Source organism: Trachypithecus francoisi, unplaced genomic scaffold, assembly GCF_009764315.1.
Source record: "Trachypithecus francoisi isolate TF-2019V2 unplaced genomic scaffold, Tfra_2.0 Lachesis_group4, whole genome shotgun sequence".
Lineage (NCBI taxonomy): Eukaryota > Metazoa > Chordata > Mammalia > Primates > Cercopithecidae > Trachypithecus > Trachypithecus francoisi.
Window position 1 is genome coordinate 103,388,142 of NW_022681469.1, and position 21,001 is coordinate 103,409,142.

Consider the following 21,001-nt stretch of genomic DNA (forward strand, 5'->3'; position numbering starts at 1 on the left):
ATTGAGATATAATTCATGTGCTATAACATTCACCCTTTTAAAAAAGTGTACAATTCAGTCGTTTTCGTGTATTCCCAGATTTTGCAACCATCATCACTATCTAATTTTAGAATTTTTCATTACCTCAAACGGAAAAAATGGAGCTAACATCCCATCATATGGATATTCCACATTTTGTTAATTCATTCATAAGTTGATGGATGTGTAGGTTGTTTCTACTTCTTGGCTACTATGAATAATGATGTTATGAATATTCATGTACAAGTTTTGTGTAGGCATACATTTTCAATTCCCTTGCCTATTTCAATTCCTACCTTGGAGTGGACTTTCTGAATAATTCAGTGTTTGACTTTGTGAGCAACTGTGCAACTTTTTACCAAAGCACCTGACTATTCTCTGGTCCCACCAGCAATACATGAGGGTTCCAATTTCTATACATTCTTGCCAATATTTGTTATTGGCTATTTTGTTTTCTTTTTAGCCATCCTCATGGACATGAAACAATATTGCATTGTGGTTTTGATTTACATTTTCCTAATGACTAATGATATTGAACATCTTTTCATGTGCTTATTGGCCATCTATATATAATGTATATTGTTTTAATGCATAAAATCATATGCAATTTTACAAATACAATATGATCTCTAGATGTTTCCAAAACACACAAAAAAAATCTTTCTGGAAACGTACAAAAGTATCAATGGTGAATGTCTTGGTAATAAGATTATGATTGATTTTTTTTAAAAAATCCTTCTGTATCTCCTAAATGCCTGCAATGAGTATGAATTACTTTTATGATTTGAGACTGAATATGATTGGTTTTCAGACTGGGCCCGCACTTTGACATTTGTCTGACCAGAAAGGTGCCAGGCAGCTGGGCGTCATGGGCAACAGTGTGGCCTTGGGCTTCATGTAGCTGTGTGTCCATTCCCTGGAACTCTGTAAGGGAGGAGGATGTCCGTCCACTGCCTCCACCAGATACACACTTGTGAGCCAGCACAGGTAAAGGATGCCTACTCCTTCTGTTCCCAGTGCATGAGAAAAAATACCTGGTCCAGGCAGGCCATAGAGGACAAGCTAGATCCTCCGTGCAGAGGAGAGGGCCACCATGCAGTGGATCACAGAGAAGGGAGGCGCCCAGGCAAGGACCGGGACAAGGCAAATGGCACCTGGTGATCAGCCCAAGTAGGCAGAGGCTGGAGGGGATGGTTTGTACTCTCAGGGTAGTCGGAGAAAGGAGGAATGGCCGGAAAAGCTAGTGTAGTAAGGGAAGGCTGCCTGGAAATGGGGGAAATGGAACTGAGGTCTGCAGGACAGGTCTGTTGTGGGTAGACCAAGAAGGGAGAAGTTTCATTCTGACCTGACAGTGTCCATTTCTGCCTGTTCTCTGTACTGGAATCTCCCTCTACCACTGTCAGTCAATAAACAGATCCCCATGGACACAGCCTGGGTCTCCTTCTCCTCCCTGCTGCCAAGAAGGAGGTTGGAGGAGGGACAGACTATGTAGATGTGTTACATTAAGGGAGTCCTCACTTAATGGGTGGGCAGTACGCTGGGACCCAGGAGGGCACGCAATGGAGAGGACATAAGAAAAAGACCTGGAGTTGAGGCATCTCCACTCCAGAGCAAAATAGGGAAAGAGACTCAAGCAATTTCCAGAAGAAGAAACCCAAAAGGCAAGTGGGTACAGTAAGAGATGTTTACACCCATTAGATATCAGGGAGATGCAAATTAGGACAACAGTGCCATGGCACTTTACACCCATTTGGCTGGCGAACATTACAAAGCTGGGTAATGTCAAGTGTTGGTGGGGCTGTGGGATTTAGGGACCTCAAGAGCTGCTGGTGGAGTGCAGATCTGAAGCATGCAATCTAGCACCACTGAGTCACATCAACAGGAGGCATAATGGATGCCCAGCACTGCTCCTCCTGGGTGTGAGTCCCGGACAGAGGCTCACTCTCACAGATTCTGGAGGAGACTAGCATGTGCATGTTTACTAGAGTGCAGGGGAGACAGGACAGGACAGTAACCCGTGGGCAATGACTCTACACAGCACCACATACAGTCAAAACAACGGACCAGATGTATGCAGGGAAACACGGGAGTGTCCCTTCCCCACCCCCCCCGCTTTTTTTTCTTTTTTCTTTCTTTTTTTTTTTTTAAGATGGAGTTTCGCTTTTGTCACCCAGGCTAGAGTGCAGGGGCGTGATCTTGGCTCACTGCAACCTCTGTCTCCTGGGTTCAAGCGATTACCCTGCCTCAGCCTCCCAAGTAGCTGGGACTACAGGCGCCCACCACCACACCCAGTTAATTTTTTGCATTTTTAATAGAGACAGTGTTTTGCTATGTTGGCCATGCTGGTCTCGAATTCCTGACCTCAGGTGATCTGCCCTCCTCAGCCTCCCAAAGTGCTGGGATTACAGGCAGGAGCCGCTGCGCCCAGCCCTGGGAGCATCTCTTAAAAGCACAGTGCTGGGGGGGAAACGTTAGAAGCAGGATGAGGCATATGACCAACAGCATTTATGTAAATTAAAGTACAGACACACAAAACACCATGTATTTTGCAAGACACACAGAAACACAAGTATTCACATTAAGCATGCTTGCTTGTTTGCCTGTGAGAGGAGGCGAATGGGAGTGGTGAAGACAAAAGAGAGTACATTTTAAGAATAAATAAAACAAGAGGCCCCTTGCACAGATACATAATCATAATGTAGCATGAACTGAGGAATGATGAACGCAGCTCAGCACCAGACATCCAAATAAAGAACGCAGGTGCGCTCCCCTTTAGAGGCCCCATTTATTCACTCAAACATATGTCTATTCATTGACAGGATTATTGGCTCCTCTGAGCCGTGGGCTAGAGCCCCAGGCCCCAGGAAGAGGAATGGGTGAGAGCAGACACAGAGGGACCACAGAAGTCAGAAGTAAACATACAGGAACCTCAAAAGAGAGTCAGATGCAGAGACAGAGAGGAAGGGCCGCCCCTACCCTAGGCTGGGTAACAGCTGGGGTGGGGATATGGCCCCCTTGCTCTGCCAGAGCATGGCAGACCCATGGTAGCTGCCTAAGTTCAAGCGTGGACTCCAGTGGCATGATGAGGCAGCTTAGCACATAGATGTCACCACCTTTGCCGCCGAGCGGGAAGGCGTGGTCCACTTAGCACGGGTCCTCCAGGCTGGCAGAAGCTCAGGGTCATGGCCATGCCACTTCCGTGAGATCTCAGTCCTCACCTCCAGGGACAAGGAAGAGGACGTTAGGAAGGTCCCCCTGTGGCTTTGCTACTCAACCCCAATGAGACTAAGGTGCAGGGAGAGACCGTGTAAGAGAAACAGAGACATGGGGCAGGAAAAGTCATGCTTGGGCACAGGCACTACTAAGTACTACCTCTGGAGGATACTACTTCCTCCTTCCTGTGAGTATTTCTCACCATTCTTTTAGCTCCTTTCTCTGATTTTAGCCCTGCCTTTGAGCCCAGCCCAAGACATTTATAGGTGCTTTCTTGAGTTCCTGGTCAAATAACTACCCTGTTCTCTCTTAATCACTTAGACCACTCCTTGCTCTGGGGCTCAATTTTGTGAGCTCAACTCTGGCCACTGGAAATCTGTCCAGAGGACACGACCTGAAGGGAGAAAGGATTCAGAACTCTATCTGAGGGGTTGCAGCTGAGGGGACTGAAAGTAACTAAAAGAAAAGTAGCCTGGGGTGAGGTGGAAGGGTGGGATTGGGGGTTGGGGGTGCTGTCTGTATCTTTCCATCTCCGAGGGGCTTTCAGGGGCATAGGGTGCTGAAAGAATGTGCCTCATGCAGTGGAGCCGAACTGGGGTTGTGGTGAAAGACAAAAGGAATCAGATACCTGACCAACATAAAGATGATCTTTCCCATAGCTGCCTGACAACAGAAAGAGCTACTGGGAGGTAGTAAGCTCCCTGTCACCAGAGGTATGTAACCACCTGGTCTCCAACACCGCTTCCCGAGACAGCTCCCTTCACAACTCTTTGTGGAAACACTTTTTCCACACCCCACCAGCCTCAGCCTGGGATGCTTCTTGCCCCTCCCAGGACCCCCAGGGCCCGTGGTCTGCTACACCCAGACACCAGATAAGGCTGAATGGGACTTAGAGAGGCCAGGTGAGGAGTAAAGAGAGAGAGGGGGGAAGGAGCAGTAAGGGACAGAGGTGGCAGATGAGATGGGAGCGACACTCCACAGCGAAGGGGATAGGGCATCTGCAGCCAGCTCTCACAGAATGCAGAGCCCGTGGCAAATCCATGGCCAGCAGAGGGAGCGCATGGCCCTGCAGATGCACGAAGGGGGAACTTGGGAGTCTGGGGCATTGAGATCGATTCTCCCCTGCCTCTCTCCCCAGAGCAGGACTGTCCTAAGGGGGAAATTCAGTGCCTCCTGGGTGGAATTCACTTTGCGTCAGTCTCTGCCATGTCCCCACGTTTCCACATGTGCAGCAGCACCATCTGTTCTGTCTTTTCATGCCTATCTCCCCTTCCATCCACTCTCTTTGTGTGTCTCTTTCCTTTAGGTGCTCTCTGTTTCTCAGGCTCCAGATCTTCCTCTTTGTCTCTGCATCTGATTATTTTCCTAGTTCCCTGTATGTTTACCTCTGACTTTCTTGGTTCCTCTATCTGTTCTGATTGTCTCTCCCTCAGCTGGCATACCCCCTACCCAACTCTCCCCTTTGTTCAATTTTAGGAACACATAACTGGGGGATTCCTTCTGACTCCCTACCCTAATCCTTCTCCTGATCCCTGAAAGGCCTCCTCCACCTCCTGAAGAGTAGCTAGTAGAACTTAGCCCAGCTCAGAGGAAGGATAGATAAGAGATGTTTACAGGAAATATTCCGGTTCAGCTTGATCCAGAAGCTCAGGACAGACTACCACAAAGGCTCCCAGGAGTCAAGGTGTGGCCTGAACTGGGGTTTACAGGGCCTGAGTGGGAGAGAGGAGGGGAGGCCTTAGGTCTGGTGGGAGGGGGACTCCATGAGGGATAGCCTCAAAAATCACACACCTCTTGGTTGAGGAAGCAGTAGAGGATGGCCACGATGAAGCCCTGTGGGACAAAGAAGAAAGATCCCATCAGAACACTTTGGCCTGGCCTGACGGTGTCCACAGTCTTTCTGCTACCTTTTCCCTACTCATCCCTATGGCTTGGGCCAGGTCTGATTGAAAGGGGAATTTAGATGCATTCATTCCTTACTATGTGCCAGGCATATTGTCTCATAGAATTGTTGTAGCAAGCCTGCCAGGGCTGTACTGTTGGCCCCATTCCTCTGACTTTATTTCTGCATCACTTGTGAATGAGCACAACACTTGGCACATAATAGGGGATCAGTAAGTGTTGAATAGATTGGATGGATGGATGGATGGATGGATGGATGGATGGATGGGTGGTGGGTGGGTGGATGGATGGATGGGTGGGTGGGTGGGTAGGTGAGTGGATGGATGGATGCATGGATGGATGGATGAATGGATGGAAGAATGCATGGGTAGTTGAATACATAGATAGATGGGTGGCTGGAAGATGGACAGACAGACAGATATTTGAATAGATGGATGAAAAAGAATAGCCGTCACCCTGTTGTGAACTCAGCCAAGGCCCGTGGGCAACAGCACCTCCCTCCAGCACCCCCAGTTGAAAGAAAGAGTGCCTGCAGAGGCCTCACCTGGAAGGAACCCAGTCCCAGCTCCAGGGGGAGGCGGATGCCCAGGCCAGCATTGTCTGGCAGGAAGTTGAAGATGATGTAGTGAATTCCAAAGAGTGGGATCAAGAAAAGTGTCGACTTGGAGAGACGCCTGCAGGAAAGACAAATCCGAGGCTCCCAAGGCTGGGATTAGAAACTGTCATGTGCACTTCATCTCTTCTCACTTCCTACCACCTCCCTATATCCACTCTGTGAACCAGCCACCTTGGGAAATGCCACCTCCCCACAATCACCCTGGGATTTTTTTTTATTTCTGGGCCCTGGATCCTACTGGTTCCCCTGACAACTGTTCTTGCCCCAGTTTATCCCAAAGTCTATGCATCTTTCAAAGTGTGGATCAAAACCACTTCCTCCAGGAAGTCTTCCTTGACCACACCACCCTTTACCTAGAAAGGATCCCTCTCCCCAGGCTCCCATAGAAATTGACCCCAGCACTCATCGTTCTATTTGGCATGGGAACTGGCTGTTTGGAGTCCTCATCCTTCCAATAATGTGATCCCCTAGAAGGAAGGGGCCAGGTCTATTCTGTCTCTGGGAACATAGGGAAGAGTATGGGGCTGAGGTCATGAATGCCTGTTGGAAGAGACAGAACCACCACATCGAATCCCTCTCCAGTTACCCTTTCCCAGTGTCCCCAGACATGAACACACAGTACCAATGCTGAGACTGGGTATGGAGGCTGCCCTGAGCTGGCTCCAGTTTCCTCACCAGGATGCGGATAATATTGAGAAAAAGCCCAAAGTTCACCTGGAAATAGAGGCATAGGAAGGTGGAAGACAAGGGTGAGGGGGTAGCCTTGGGTGGCTGGGGTGAGCCCCAGTCCATTTGGGAACTAGAAAATTTAAATCCTTGAGACGTGAGAACGTGCAGGTGAATGAACGCACAGATCATTGCTCCAGAATTTGTAGCCTGGAGCTGGGAGGTCCCACATTTGAGCCTTGGAGGACAGAGAAGGACCCAGGATTCCTGTCCCTCTCCAGTCCTGGGATCAAGGAGGGCGATCAGGCCTCGCCACCAGCCTCCAGCCACCTCCCAGGCTCTTCTCTAGCACAAAGCAGATGTCCCTCACTTTGCACAGTTGCTAAGTTGCAAAACATTTGTACATTTACCAAAGCCATGCAAAGCAGTCTTCACTGCCTCTGTGTTGTGTGTGAGAGCAGAGGGAGGAGAAGGGTTTAGCTACAGACTCCATTTACTGCCCCCACCCCGCACCCCCAGTCTCTCACTGCAGTGGTAAATGATCTGCAACCAGCGCATTACACTCATCAAAATTGAGCTGGAACAGCCCACATGCTGATGGAGACCACTACCCCTCTGGTTTTACTAACAGGATACCGAGGCCCAGAGAGGGCCTCACAGAGAATCAGTGGCAGAGTGAGGCTGGAGCCCAGTCTTCAAGACACCCAGCCTGGAGTTGCATTTCCTGCTGTGCACAGCCCCTCGGTAGTTTCAGGGAGGTTGACTGAATAAAGCGAAGGACACTGGCCCAGGGACTGACCGCGACTGAGAGAACGATGGGTCCTTTGATGATCCACCAGTAGGGGGAGCTGTTGTCCAGGTCCCAACACCTGCGGAGCGAGGCAAGCATGCCATTGTTGGAAAGTCCCCTTTACTGTGGTGACGCAGACAGCTCCCTCCTCTCTTGGGTATTCATGACTTCTGGTCTCACCCACCTCCCCTCCAGCCTTTTCTCCTGTCTCAGCCAGTTAGGGTCTCACCCAAAGGGGCACCCCCATCCAGGCTGGGCTCACCCTTTGTATCCACCTAGATGGACAAACGTTTCTGAACTCTGCCTGTTCAAGGCTTCCTTGCTGGCCCCAACATGTCCCTTTCTCCAGGAAGCCCCCTGGCGACTCCCTTGCCCCACTTTCCCCCAGCCCCACAGCCCTAGGAATCTGAGCTCCACTCTCCTGCCAGGCTCATGCCTCCTCTGTGCTACCCACAGACTGTTCTCCCACCCCCCAACCTAGCCGAGCAGTCCCTCCTCCTCCTCTTCCCAGCCTGCAGAACAGCCCGCGGCCTGACTGTCCACTCCACACCCATGTAGGCCCAGCCGGTATGATGAGGTGGCCGCTCCGACTCACGCAATGTCCTCGAAGGCCAGTTTGCAGCCCACCCACGTGCCAGTGAAGAGCACGGGCAGCCCTATGGGAGGACAGGGGAGACACAAACGAGGGGGTCTGCATCTTTGGCTCTGAGCTCTGGCCCCACCTCCCACCTCCCACCACCATCAGCCAGGTAGGGCACTGCAAAGGAAGGGCCGGACAGGACCTTAGAGCCAGGGCCCTGGTGCCACCTCCAACACTTGCTGCTGGACTGTGGCCTGTCCCTCCCCTTCTCTGGGCCTCAGAGTGATGTGGAGGGGCCTTTATGTGAACTCCCTGGGCCTTCCCAGCCCTTTACCTCCCAATGGTGCCCAACCTGCCCTCAGTGCTCACCCCAGCCAGCGAGAACCAGCCACCAGAAGGCTCTCCTTGAGCTGGGGGAGGTGGAGGCCAGTAGGCAGGTCAGGTAGACAGCTTCTGCCAACAGCCAGCTGAAGTTGGTCATGGTGGCGAAATGAGAGGCGGCCACAGAGACCTTGCATAGAACCTGGGGGCCGGGACCTGGGTGCTTCAGAGCTAGGACACCCACTGGAGCCCCCACCCCAATCTCCCCTACCCTACTGAGATACAGAACCTCCAGGCCCCTCCACCTTAGGCTGGGACCTCCAGCTCCTTGGGCCACCCGAGAGGAGGTGTGGTGATATACACTGAGGGTTAAGAGCACAGATTTGGGATCTAGACAGCTTGGCTTCTAATTTGCCATCTATTTCCTGTGCAAATCTCCTCACACCTTAGCTTTTCATCTGTAAAAGGAAAAACTTCCAATACCTCGCTCAAGTCCTTGTCATAAGGATTAAATGGAAACTGCCTAAGACTTGCTTCTATTTTCACTTACCCCCATCCTTCCTGAGCTGAAGTCAATCCCTAGAGTTGACTTATTCAGCCACAGTTCTGTCTTGCAAAAAACACACACAGGCACCTGTGCATTCACTCACTCACTGCATGACTTGATCACCTGCCAGCGGGTGAGCAGGACCACCTCTGAGTTCCGTTGGCCCAGGTTTGATCCCAGCCCCGCCCATGTGCCACTGGGTGACCTTGCCAATTGCTTCTCCTCTACAAAATGGGATTAAAATGATGCTTTCTTCTTCAAGTTGTTTTAAAAATTCAAGAGATAATGCCAGCTGATTCTTGAACAACAAAGGTGTGAACTGCTGAAGTCCATTTACACATAGATTTTCTTCCATCTCTGTCACCCCTAAGACAGCAAGACCAACTTCTCTTCCTCCTGCCCCTCAGACTACTCAACATAAAGACGATGGGGATGAAGACCTCCGTGATGATCCACTTCCATTTAAAAACAGTAAATTTATTTTCCCTTCTTTACAATTTTCTTAAAAATTTTTCTCTAGCTTACTTTATTGTAAGAATACAGTATATAACACATGTAACAGATAAATATGTGTTAATCAGTCATTTATGTTATTAGTAAGGCTTCAGGTCAACAGTAGGCAATCAGTTACGTTTAGGGGAGTCAAGAGTTATACTTGAATTTTCAACTGAAAGGGGGGCCAACACCACTAACCCCATGTTGTTCAAAGGATAACTACACATGTAAAGCACTTAGTACAATGCCTGGCACAAAATAAGTGCTCAGTGTGAAGTATGATTCATTCTTTCATCAGTTAATTGAGGTCACGTGTTAGTTTGCTCACTGATTTCACTGTTCATTTCCAGCATACTTGTAGAGAATCCAGCAGTTGGTAGGTCTCCACATTCTGCCCAACTTCCCTTTAATTTCAGTTGCCTCTTATTGTCTCCACTCCACCTCTCCCATGGTGCCTTCCCAGTTTCTTGGACATGGCCTAGGTCCTTCTGCCTTTGCGAGTTTGTTCCCCCTGGTCCCTCCTCTTGAATGTTCTCCTTCCCCATCTCCCTATTGTTGCTGCCAACACAGCTCCAGGGTTTCCTCCTCCCTGAAGCCCTCTCTCATTCTCTCCTAGCTCTCAGCTTCCTCCACTTGGGAGTCCGCTAATCTGTGTGCATTCTTTCCCATGGGCTCTTCCTAAAGGAGGGACCCAGCTCCTCCCAGCCCCTTGCATACACACCCCCAGCACAGACCAATGAGTGCTCAGGGAGGGATGAAAGGAAAGGAAAAGGCTGTGCATAGTGAAGCATGGTCTAGGTTGAACTACAGAATGCGGAGTAGAGCATGCAATATAGGAAATGACATGGATCGACACCACAGTCCAGGAAAGGCGTGAGAACTTAGGGCCTGACATGGGAGAGGAGCATTTTCCTGTTCTGTAATTGGCCATGCAGGAACCCCAGGGTCAGCCCACAGGGCAGGAAAGGCTGGGGCAGGCACTTCTGGGTCTGTAATCCCACCTCCTGTCTCCCCTACCCACCCAGCCCCTTCACCCACGGCCATTACAGTAGAGAAGCTGCAGTAGTCAGTGTCGTCGCTGTGGAAAAGGGCAGCATCCTTCAGGAACACAGCACCCGCCTTGAGGATAAAAGTGATGAACAACTGGGTGTGGACATAGTTCCGGGGGCAGTGGAGCCTCCTGGGGGGAGTGGGAGAAATGAGGAACAAGAAGCAAGTGGGGGAGGGGATTCTGGTGTGCTGCAACTGGGCTGAGCAGGGCAGGAGGTGAATCAAATCAAATTGGATGCAATCAAACTGAATTGAATTGAGCTGAACTTGAGGCTTCAGTTTAACCCTTGCAGGACAGCTGAGCAACCATTCCTGTGCTCAGGGTAAGTGTGGAAACAGAGGAATATCTGGTCCCTGCCTTGAGGGTGCTCATAGTCTCAGGGAAGAGAGGCAGAAATGGCAGGTACCACCCACAGGAGCCCCCTGGATGATCAGAGACACTCATCCCCATGAGACCAAGATCAGCACAGGCCAGATGCCACGCTCAGACTTTGAAGGCTAGAGGAGGGGGTGGGGTCTTAAAAGGGACAATGGTCAGAGAGTTGTAACAGTCAAGAGGGCCTCCGGGCAGGAGGCAGAGGACTGTTAGATGCAGATAGAAGCTGGGCTTTCTCAGATATAAATACACTGAGAAAAATGAGGAATTCTAAGCAAATAGAATGAGTGCCACATAAGCAAAGGGGCAGAGATAGGAGTGAGTTCTGGTGTTTGAAGAGATGGGTCTACATGGTGGGCAAAAGGGAAGGGAAAGTTAGACATGGGTATGGTGCCTAGATCTGGGAAGTTCACGGCTATGCAGGCAAGGAAGCAGACTTGGCCCTCTGGGAAATAGGGAGCCAAGGAAGGTTCTTGAGCTGGAGATGAGGATGGCAAACCTGAGAGCAACCAGGATGGTGATGGCCACGAAGAGGGCTACAATAGAGATGCTATGGCCCATGGTGTAGATAATCTTCACTGTGGAGAAGTAAGATTCCTGGGAAGGGCAGAGACAGAAGAAAGTCTCAGCTTCAGGGCCTTTGGGGGAAAGAGAGGCTTGGCAATCAAGCAGGTGAAGCCTTTGCCATTCCACCCCAACATTGCCCATCTGGAGGCAGAGGTGTCCGCAGGTACCATGGAAAGCTCCCCCTATGCACTAGAGCTTTTGTTTCCAGCCTGCCTTCCACCTGACCTGCGGGTGAGGGAGGAGCAGTGGCGAGGAGTGGAGATGCTTAACACTCATTATGCTCTGGGGGTGAGGAGAGGCAGCCGCAGATACTACAGGTCCCTGGGGAATGACAAAAGCCCAAGAGGAAATCAGCTTGTTTATTGACATCCAGCTTGCTCATCAGCTTAAGAACACAATGTCCCCAAATAAAGGAGACAGCCAGGGACACCTGGGGCCACAGGCAGGCAGGCAAAAGAGTCCCATGGCCAAGTGTTTGGATCAGTCAGAGTGCAGCCTGGCCCTGAAGATAGAGGGTGCAGACAAGGGAAGGGAGCAGGGGCCGGGGCACTGGCCCCAATCCCAGCTCTCCTGCGGGGTCCCGGCAATCACTGCCTGTCCCTGACTCAGTCTTTCCATCTGAAAAATGCTTACAGAAAAATGCTTCCATCTGAAAAATGCTTGTAGTCATGCTTTACCTTTCAGAGATCAAGGGGACAGAGAAACAGGATGATGGGTGTGGGAGTGTCTTGCAAAGGCCCTGCTGGATGCAGAAGTGTGGGTGTGCTCACTGGTATTAGGAGCTCTCTGCAATCACTCTGGGCTTGAGTTTCCCTCATTTGCCCACACCACAACCATGCACACTGCTCCACAGACTGAGGGTCAGAGAAGAAAAGGAACTTCCCAGGACTGCCAGGATCCTTGTTGCCTCTGGAACCACTTTAAGCTCCCTGCCCTGGAGACCTGGACACGGAACCAAGACAGCAGCCAGCAGATCTCCCACATGCCCTCTGCCCTGCTTCTCCCTCCAAGTAACTTGGCCCATGGGTCACCCTTGAGTAACTTAGCAGAAGACCCCCTCTTCTCCAGATGCTTCACTGCTGTCTGCTGGAAAACTGCTGTAAGGAATATTCCAACCAGCAGGCTGGGGAATGGAGGCCCCGACGTTGTGCACCCACCCATACAAATGTCCATGGCAGTCCTTCCTCCAGGATGCCAGGAGCCTCTTACCTCCTCAGCCAGTAGCTCCAGAGGCACAGGGCAGGCCACAGGGTAAGGTGGAAAGGGCTCAGACCAGCCAGTCATGGTACAATCCCGCTTCACAGCCCCTGGGAGGCAAGCAAGACTCTCTAGCCACAACTCCTTCCCTCTCCCCAGGAGGGGGCTGGAGGTGCCATGGACCATCAAGTGACCCTGACAGGGTTTGCATGGACAGTTCCTCTCAGCAACAGAGAGGGTGGCTCCAGAGGCCTGGGGCCCAGATGTAGCCTGCCCAGGGACACACTATGGGGCCTTCCATCTCTGGCTTCACAGGCGCCATCTCTGCACAGAGAGGATTACTCGCCTGAGGGGTGGGGAGTGGTGAGCTGGGCTGCCAGCCTCCTAAAGGCAGTAGGGGAGAAAAGAGGCCCTCGCTGTCCAGGCACCCAGGCCAGGGAGGTAAAGCAGAGCAGCGGGGTGCCCACCCTCTCCATCCTGGGCAGTTAGTGGTGTCTTGGCAGACAGGCAGGCCTGCCCCCCTCCACCCTTGCAGCCAGCCTCCTGCTAACACCTGGAGGGCACCCAGGTCCAACACTTACAGGTTCCGCACTCTAATCCTTTCTTTCGCAGTTAATGCTTTCGTTTTCCCCAGTTCACAGCTCAGGGAGCAGAGGTCAGGATTGACTGACGGGCCCGAGGTCACCCCAGAAGAGGGGAAGTTGGTATACAAACCCAGGTCAGTCTGCCCTCAAAGCCAGTGATGTGTCTGCCAGATTCTGCCACTTCCAGACGAAAGCACCTCCCTTTCCCACCGCCACACCCAGGACCCCTCACCTGACTCTGAGCTGAAGTGAGAGAAGAAATCAGGGCAGGGGAGGGTGACCCACTCGCCAGAGCCTGCCGTCGGCCAGCACAGCAGCCCATCCCAGGTCCTAGGGCAGCCTGGATAGAGAGCCAGGAGCAGCAGAGACTCAGCCCAGCCACAGGGCTGCCCCAGCAATCCGAGGGGTGATGCCAGAGGACATAAAGGAATCAGAGAAGCCGCCACCTGCCTCCTAGGCCCCATACCCAGGGTGGTGTTGGGCATCTCCTCTGCTGCTTGTAAACAGGCACTCTCATCCTCTCTCAGCTGGGTGATGAAGTCACATTCTGGGTGCATGTGGCCCAATACCTGCTGGAAACAGTGAACAGGATGAGCCAAGCCAATTGAGTGCCTTTCTGGGCTCTGTGGTCCACATGACCTGAGAACAGGGACAAGTCCTGATTCATTTCTGTGCCCTAATCCTGAGCAAAGACCTGCTTGCAGTACTTTCAGGTGTGTTTGGTGGATGTTCAGATAGAAGGTAGGAAGGAAGGAAGGAAGGAAGGAAGGAAGGAAGGAAGGAGGGAGGGAGGGAGGGAGGGAGGGAAGGAAGGAAGGAAGGTGTGACTGCCTAGGCAGCTGGCTGGTGGAATGGATGAGTATACAGACAGACAGACAAATATATGGCTGGGGAGGTGGATGGACGGATAGACAGATGGACGGACAGATGACTGGCTGCATGGATGGGTGCATGGTGGATGAATGAGAGAGCTGTGTAAGGATGGATGTGTGGGTTCATGGATGTGTAGATGAAAGGATCATAGCCTTGACAGCTGAGCAACCCTGAAAGACTACAGTTTTAGGAGCTTCCCAAATTTCGTGCTACACAGTGGCCATGAGAAATGATCTCTGGAAGCTGGAAACAAGTTGGGGTTTTTTTGGAAATCTTCTAGCAGTACTTCTGAAAGTGTGCAAGAATCAACTAGAGATCCACTGGGATGGAAGCAGGGATATGCAGAGATCTAGGGTGGATCTAGCACTTTGCATTTTAACAAGTTCTCCAGGGAACTGGGAATGAACAGCAGGAATTTCTACCACTTCTCCCTCCCACCGCCCCAAACTGGAGGAAAACCAAAACTGCTCGCCCAGTAGGCCAGAGCCCAAACAGTTACATAGAAGGGAAGCCAAGTTTACAAAATATACTTTCTGCACTGTGAACTGGGTATACAGCATACACATTTTTGTATAAAACACACATCCGAGTCAACCAGTGTAGACGTCTGTTCCCCCAGGCTTTCACAGGAGAGGAGTGGCTGGGGAAGGGAGAAGGGCTAGATCCTAATAGACCCTGTGCAAGCTGTGATCAGAAGCAGGACAGGGGCCGGGCGCAGTGGCTCATGCCTGTAATTCCAGCACTTTGGGAGGCCAAAGTGGGCGGATCACCTGAAGTCAGGAGTTAGACACCAGCCTGACCAACGTGGCAAAACACCATCTCTACAAAAATACAAAAATTAGCCAGGCATGGTGACATGCTCCTGTAATCCCAGCTACTCGGGAGGCTGAGGTAGGAGAATCGCTTGAACCCAGGAGGCAGAGGTTACAGTGAGCCGAAATCGTGCCACTGCACTCCAGCGTGGGCGATAAAGTGAGACTCCGTCTCAGAAAAACAAACAAAAAGAAGCAAGACAGGTAGCATGGGAGGGAGTGTCCCTCTCACAGGGATTGGGGAGGTGGCATTTGAGCTAGACCTGGGGACAAAGGAGCACTTTTTAGAGCCAGACACACACAGTGGGGAGAAGAGCGTCTGGAACAGAAGGAACATGTGCAAGGACAAGGGAAGTGGGAAAAGGTGTATTGGGGAAGTATCTGCTCAGGACTAATGTTTCTCTCCCCATGGCCCACCCCTCACCCCACCCCGCCCCCCGACACACACACACCCTCGATGTCTAACAGGATCCGTGTCAGCAAATGTTTAATTAACAGCTAGTGTTCTTTGGGAGAAATGCAGGCACAGCAAATAGTGCAGCAGATGTAAGACCAGGGCTGGGGTCAGAGAGTAGGGACTTTGACCACCAGAATGGGGACAATAGATGGTGGTTGACCACATGGAGAGACCCGAGAGCTCTGCCGCAGACTTGTGGGCCAGGAGAAGATCTGGAGACCCAGCCCAGTAAGAAGGGTCACCCCCACCAGTGCTGCCCTGGCAGGAGAAGTCACTCCTGTCCTGCCCTGCTGACCCCATGGGTCCATGGCTTGGATGCAGCTCTGCCATCTCCTGCTTGGCCCTGCAGGGCCTCAGGTGCAGATGTCACCCATTACCCAGGCTCCAGGTCTGATTTTGGTGGGTGCCCCAGACTCAGCTCTTGGCTTCCTCCCCAGGACTCATTAACCCCAGGTCCATCTCAGGGCAGAGCCCCATTGCGTCTCTCCCACATCTCCCAACAGACTGAGCGCACAAAGCAGGGAAGGAAGAGCAGGAGGGCAGATGGGCCTGTATGGGACTTTCTCACACTGTCAACCTGACATTGACCCTGGGCTGTTGGAAGAGCTGTGGTCTCGGCCTATCCTTCCGCCTACCGCACAGTCTGGCAAGCCCCAACCCTGCCTGGGAAACTTTTCAGGGCCAATCTGGGGGAACCACTGAGGGCAAAGGACTCCAGGTGAGCAGCCTCTTGCCAAAAGGATGGACAGACAGCGCCCACACCTCTAAGAGAAGGAGGGAAATTTAGAGAAGCCCAACTAATGACTCAGGATGTGTGGTCACAGGGCCAGATGTAAGGAGAGATTCTAGGAAGGGAAGTGGTGGGAGTGGAAGGACAGATTGTTCCAAGATTTATCCAAATGCTCCTGCTGAATCAGGACTGGCAAAACACATCCTGGGGTTCCCAGTCACCCCCACACGCATCCTGGGCCCCACCCAGCCCTGAGGGGAGGCTTCATCTCCCTGGACCCCCAGGCCTCACATCTGTGCCTGCTGCTCTTCCTGGTGTCAGCAGGGGATGGAGCCCACGCTGGCAGTGATGGAGTTTTAGCTTTGGTGCTAGCACCATCTACTGAATGGCCACCACCAGGTCTTGGGTCCCTCTGCTAAAAATTCATCTTTTGCTGTAGAGCACACACAGATGGCAGCCAGGGGGCAGTCGAAGTTTCCTGTGTTGCACCCTGATGCCCAGCCTTTGACAAATCAGATTCCACTCAATGCACAACAATCCAGACCAGAGGATATTTTCTCTTTTAACAAAAGAGATAAGCAAGGCTCAGGAAGGCTGAGGAACTTACAGGTCACACGACTAGTTTCATGTGTTAGGATTCAAGCCCAAAGCCTGTGCACTTAAGAGCAGGTGCAGCAAGGTGCTCGGGAGGGGCAGCACCCTCCAATAAGGCAGCAGAGGAAGAATGCTTCAGCCCCCACCAGAACCTTGTGACTCCCAGTCTGGTCCCTGCTGTCACTTGCAGTAACCTGGAAAGTTACTGTGAAACTGCAGCACATTCGAGAAGGGCCCTCTCTCCTGATCCCCGTGCTCCAGCTCTCTAGCCCATGGAGTACGATTTGGTTGTCAAAAGTCTCTCCAGCCCTCGGCATCATGAGAGGATGATGGATCCCCTAACTGCTGGAGCAGAAGCAGCTGGTCTCCACCAACTCCTCAGGTTCCACTCCTTCCCTGGCCACACCCTCTTCAAAGGAAACCACCAAGTTGGAGAGTGGCTCAAGGAGTCATGGGGCTAAGAAGAGGTCTGGAAATCTTACCACAGGAGTGTGTGGAAGCATCACAGATGCACAGCCAAGAGAAAGAGCAGACTAGGGGGACTAAGACGGGGTCCTGACTTTGCCTTCCCAATTCTGAGGCACTGTCTTGGGGCAGACAGGGTCTCTGTGGCCCCCAGAGGGCACAGCCAGGCCCTGGGGGAAGCAATAGGAAGGTGAGCTCAGTGCAGCCCCAAGAAGGACATGTTAATAGCGCTACCCAGAGTCACTACAGACTGCCAGGCAGAGGGAGATGAGGGAGGGGGCCCTGGTATCAGGAACTCTCCAAGCCATAACCTGCCACCTGCTCGTTGGGAGGGACTCTAGAGTCGAAGGGCAGTAGGGTCTCTGCCAGGCTCCAGTTGGCCCTGTGGCTTCCAAATCTGGAGCCTAGTGGGAGAGGCAGAAGGGTCTGAACTGGCTACTCACGGTTGGTAACGGGCTCAACACGCAGAGGACGTGGGCCCCCCACATCCGGCGGTCCATGGTGAGCCCAGCAGCAGCTCCCTCCATCAGCCTCAGTAAGCCTTGACTGTCTTCCCTCCCTTGCTGTCCCCTGACACAGCTGCTGCCACTGCACCCTCTGCTTCCCTTTCTCAGGTGGCTGTTTGCATAGGCAGGAGCTAGCCAAGGGGACACAGCCCACTGAATATTCACCAGGATTGCAGGACACCTGCTCAGCTCAGCCCTGACCCTGAGGTGGGACTCTGTTTCCAGCAGGCAGGGGCTGAGCCCCTGCCCTCACCACCTTCTAATCTGCCTATAAGTCTGCTCGTGTGTCTGTCCTGATAGCAAAGGCCCAGAGAGGTGACAGCCACAGGTCACTTGGTCAATATTCTCTACCACTTTCTTCTCTAGGCCCAGGTCTCTGGTGGTCATCGCTGGAGTGACCTCTCAGACTGATGGGATCTTACAGAATAGGAAGGGGACCTAGGCCTGCCCTTGGGAAGCCCCCAGGTTGTTTGGTATTTGCTCCTAGCCTTATCCACAGGGCTGGAGAGTGAGGGCAGAGCTGTGTAGACCTGGTGGGGAAGGGGAAGGGGACAGTATCAGTGGAGATGGAGGGTTGGAATGGTCTTAGGAAAGGAAATGTGGTCTCTAGGCACTGGCATGGACTGGCCAGGAATGTGTCAGCAAGATCTGGGTCCTTTACTGGGCAAGGACTCTGGCCTGGATGGTGAGCTGAAGCTGCCAGTGTCAAGGCTCTGGACTTCACATGGGGGCTTGTCAAAATATCTCCAAAACTCTCACGGCAAGAGGGGAAAACGAGGTTGGATGGAAGCCTTGTGAGAGGATTCGTGGGTCAGGTCATCTTGAATAGAGGAGGACAACTGTCATCAGTAGCACAAATGAGAAGGCTTACACAGCCACTCAAACTATGTTGAACATTCATTGTCTGGTCACTTTTATTATAGTTTTCAACTTTAAAATGCAGGGTCTCCATGGGCCAGGCTAAAGACAGCGTTCTAAATGCCCCTGGATCTTGCACAGCATTTTGAAATGTCAAAGATGTCACCTCTGAAAGACCTGAATGTCCCAGTAGCCGACAGGTCCTGATGTTTGTGTGCACGTCTCCACTCACAGAAGCTGCTGGGCCGGGTGCTAAAACACCAGACATGTTTACAGCCCGATCGCATCATGAATGTTGAAGGCTCCTCGCCCCCGCTACATCTGGATTTAGGGCTTGTTTTGACATCAGCAGGGGTTTATTTTTCCATTTTTCTTCACTGTCAACAAAATGCTGAAGAAAAATATTTCGAAAAGAAAACATGAACTACCCCAAGCTCCAAAACCCTCCTACCCTGTGAAAGTGTTTTCACGAGCTTAACTGTGGACAGAGTGCAAGCAGCATGCCACACAGAGCTCTGCACACTTTTACACTTTTAGGGGAGAGCAGAGCTCCTCTCTTGGCAGACTGAGAGCTCATAGATTGGAAAAGCAGAGTGCTGAAAAGGTATAACTTGAAGGGAAAGCTAGAACCTTCTGTTACTCAGCTACAAAGAAGCAACAGCACCAGGAAAAAAAAAAAAGTCTTACGATTAATCGCTGTTGATAATTAGCATCAACGTCATTAGCATTAATGATGGCTAGTTATTGAGGTTGATAGTGATAATTAATAATAGTTATTACTGTCTAAACAAGTGGTTCCTAACCTGGAGCAATTTTGCTTCCCTAAGGGACATTTGGCAATGTCTGGAGACATTTTTTATTATCAAAATAAAAACTAGGAGTTGGGGTGGGGAGTGGAGTGGTGAAGTGCTCCTGGTATCTAATGAGTATAGACCAGGGATGCTATTAAGCATCCACAATGCACAGGATGCTCCCACCTTCGACCACGTCAAGAACTATCCAGTCCTAAAGATCAATAAGACCAAGGCTGAGAAACCCTGCTCTAACTGTTCATGTTCCCCAAGGATCCCTGCAGGCCTGTTTCTTCATGGCTCTGTCTTCTCTAGCTAATTCTGTATACACTCAGGATTCAAATTCATCTTCCATCACTTGCTAGCTGTCATATATTTGGCAAGTTATTTAGCCTTTCTGAGCCTCTATGTTGGTCCACTTGTATCACCATAAAGGAATACCCAAGGCTTGGTATTATATTTTTAAAAAGAGTTTATTTTGGCTCACAGTTCTGCAGACTGTACAGGAAGCATGGCACTGGCATCTGCTTCTGGTGAGGGCCTCGAGAAGCTTCCATTCATGGTGGAAGGTGAAGGGGGTACCCCTGGTGTATCACATGGCGAGAGAAGGAGCAAGAGAGCAAGGGAGATGTCAGGTTCTTTCAACTACTAACTTGCATGAACTAGCAGAGTGAGAACTCACTCATTACCATGGGGAAGGCACCAAGGCATTCATGAGGGATCCATCTCCATGACCCAAACACCTCCCACCAGGCCCCACCTCAAACAATGCAGGTCTATTTCAACATAAGATTTGGAGAGAACAAAACATCTAAATGAGCCTCCGTTTTCCCATCTGAAAAATGGGGATGATACTAACACCTTTATAGGATTGGTGGGATACGTGGACAAAGAAAACCGCGTACTGTATAGAACCTCATGCAGAGCCTAGATCACAGTGGACAATCATTTATGACAGCATGTAACACAGATGGACTAACAGCAAAGAAGACTGGAAAAACTGATTCTTTGTATGAAAAAATAAGATTAGATCTCTAACTCACCTTTACAAAATATAAATTCTGGGTTAAAAATCCTGACTACAAAACAACAAAATCATAAAAATGCTTCAAAAAATAGAAAAATTTTTATGGCATTAGAATAAAGGAGATTGTCATATAAAATAAAAATCATAAAGAAAAAAATCAAGTGTGACCACATCAACATTTTAAAATGTATGTTCAAGACAGGATGCCATAGATGAAAATTAAAAGCATTTTTCTGCTACAAACTGAAAGAAATATTTGCAACCAATCTTGACAAACAAATCTGTAGTATCAAAAATATATTTTAAAAATATCTAAAAATCGGCCAGGCATGGTGGCTCGCGCCAGTAATCCCAGCACTTTGGGACCAAGGCAGGCAGATCATGAGGTCAGGAGTTTGAGACCAGCCTGGCCAATATGGTGAAACCTCGTCTCTACTAAAAATATGTAAATTAGCTGGGTCTGGTGGCACTCACCCATAGTCCCAGCTACTCGGGAGGCCAAGGCAGGGGAATCCCTTGAACCTGGGAGGTAGAGGTTGCTGGGAACCAAGATCGTGCCACTGCACTCCAGCGTGGGCAACAGAGCAAGACTATGTCGCAAAAAAAAAAAAGAAAAAAAAGAAAAAGAAAAAGAAAAGAAAAGAAAGAAAAAATTAGTAAGAAAGATAAAAATTAAAAATAACTCAGTAGAAAAGTGGGCAAATGATATAAACAGACAATTCAGAAAAGAAGTGAAGTATACAGGTCAATAAACACATGAAGAAATGTTTAACATTACTAATACTAAAGAATATGAAAAAAATAATGATAAACTACCCATTGTCACCTATCACATTGCCTAAAACTTTACCGTCTGATAACACAGTGTCTGGAAGATAATGTAAAGAAATGGGAGCATCCATAAAGTTCAGATGAGAGCGAATTTTGTATAACCACTTTGAAAAACAATTTGATATTATCTATTGA

General features: G+C 50.5%; 1 protein-coding gene across 1 annotated transcript; it reads right to left on the reverse strand.

The window, feature by feature from the left end:
• Positions 1 to 2,826: 2,826 nt before the first annotated feature.
• Positions 2,827 to 17,463, reverse strand: GHRHR (growth hormone releasing hormone receptor). The gene is made up of 13 exons (XM_033192932.1): positions 17,297 to 17,463; positions 13,389 to 13,491; positions 13,155 to 13,262; positions 12,351 to 12,448; positions 11,074 to 11,171; positions 10,196 to 10,328; positions 8,155 to 8,308; positions 7,801 to 7,861; positions 7,215 to 7,284; positions 6,372 to 6,463; positions 5,678 to 5,807; positions 5,023 to 5,064; positions 2,827 to 3,236 (listed from the first exon to the last, which is right to left on the reverse strand). The coding sequence occupies exons 1-13, from the start codon at positions 17,378 to 17,380 to the stop codon at positions 3,111 to 3,113; spliced, it is 1,299 nt and encodes a 432-aa protein (XP_033048823.1). The 5' UTR covers positions 17,381 to 17,463; the 3' UTR covers positions 2,827 to 3,110.
• Between the last annotated feature and the right edge of the window lie 3,538 nt (positions 17,464 to 21,001).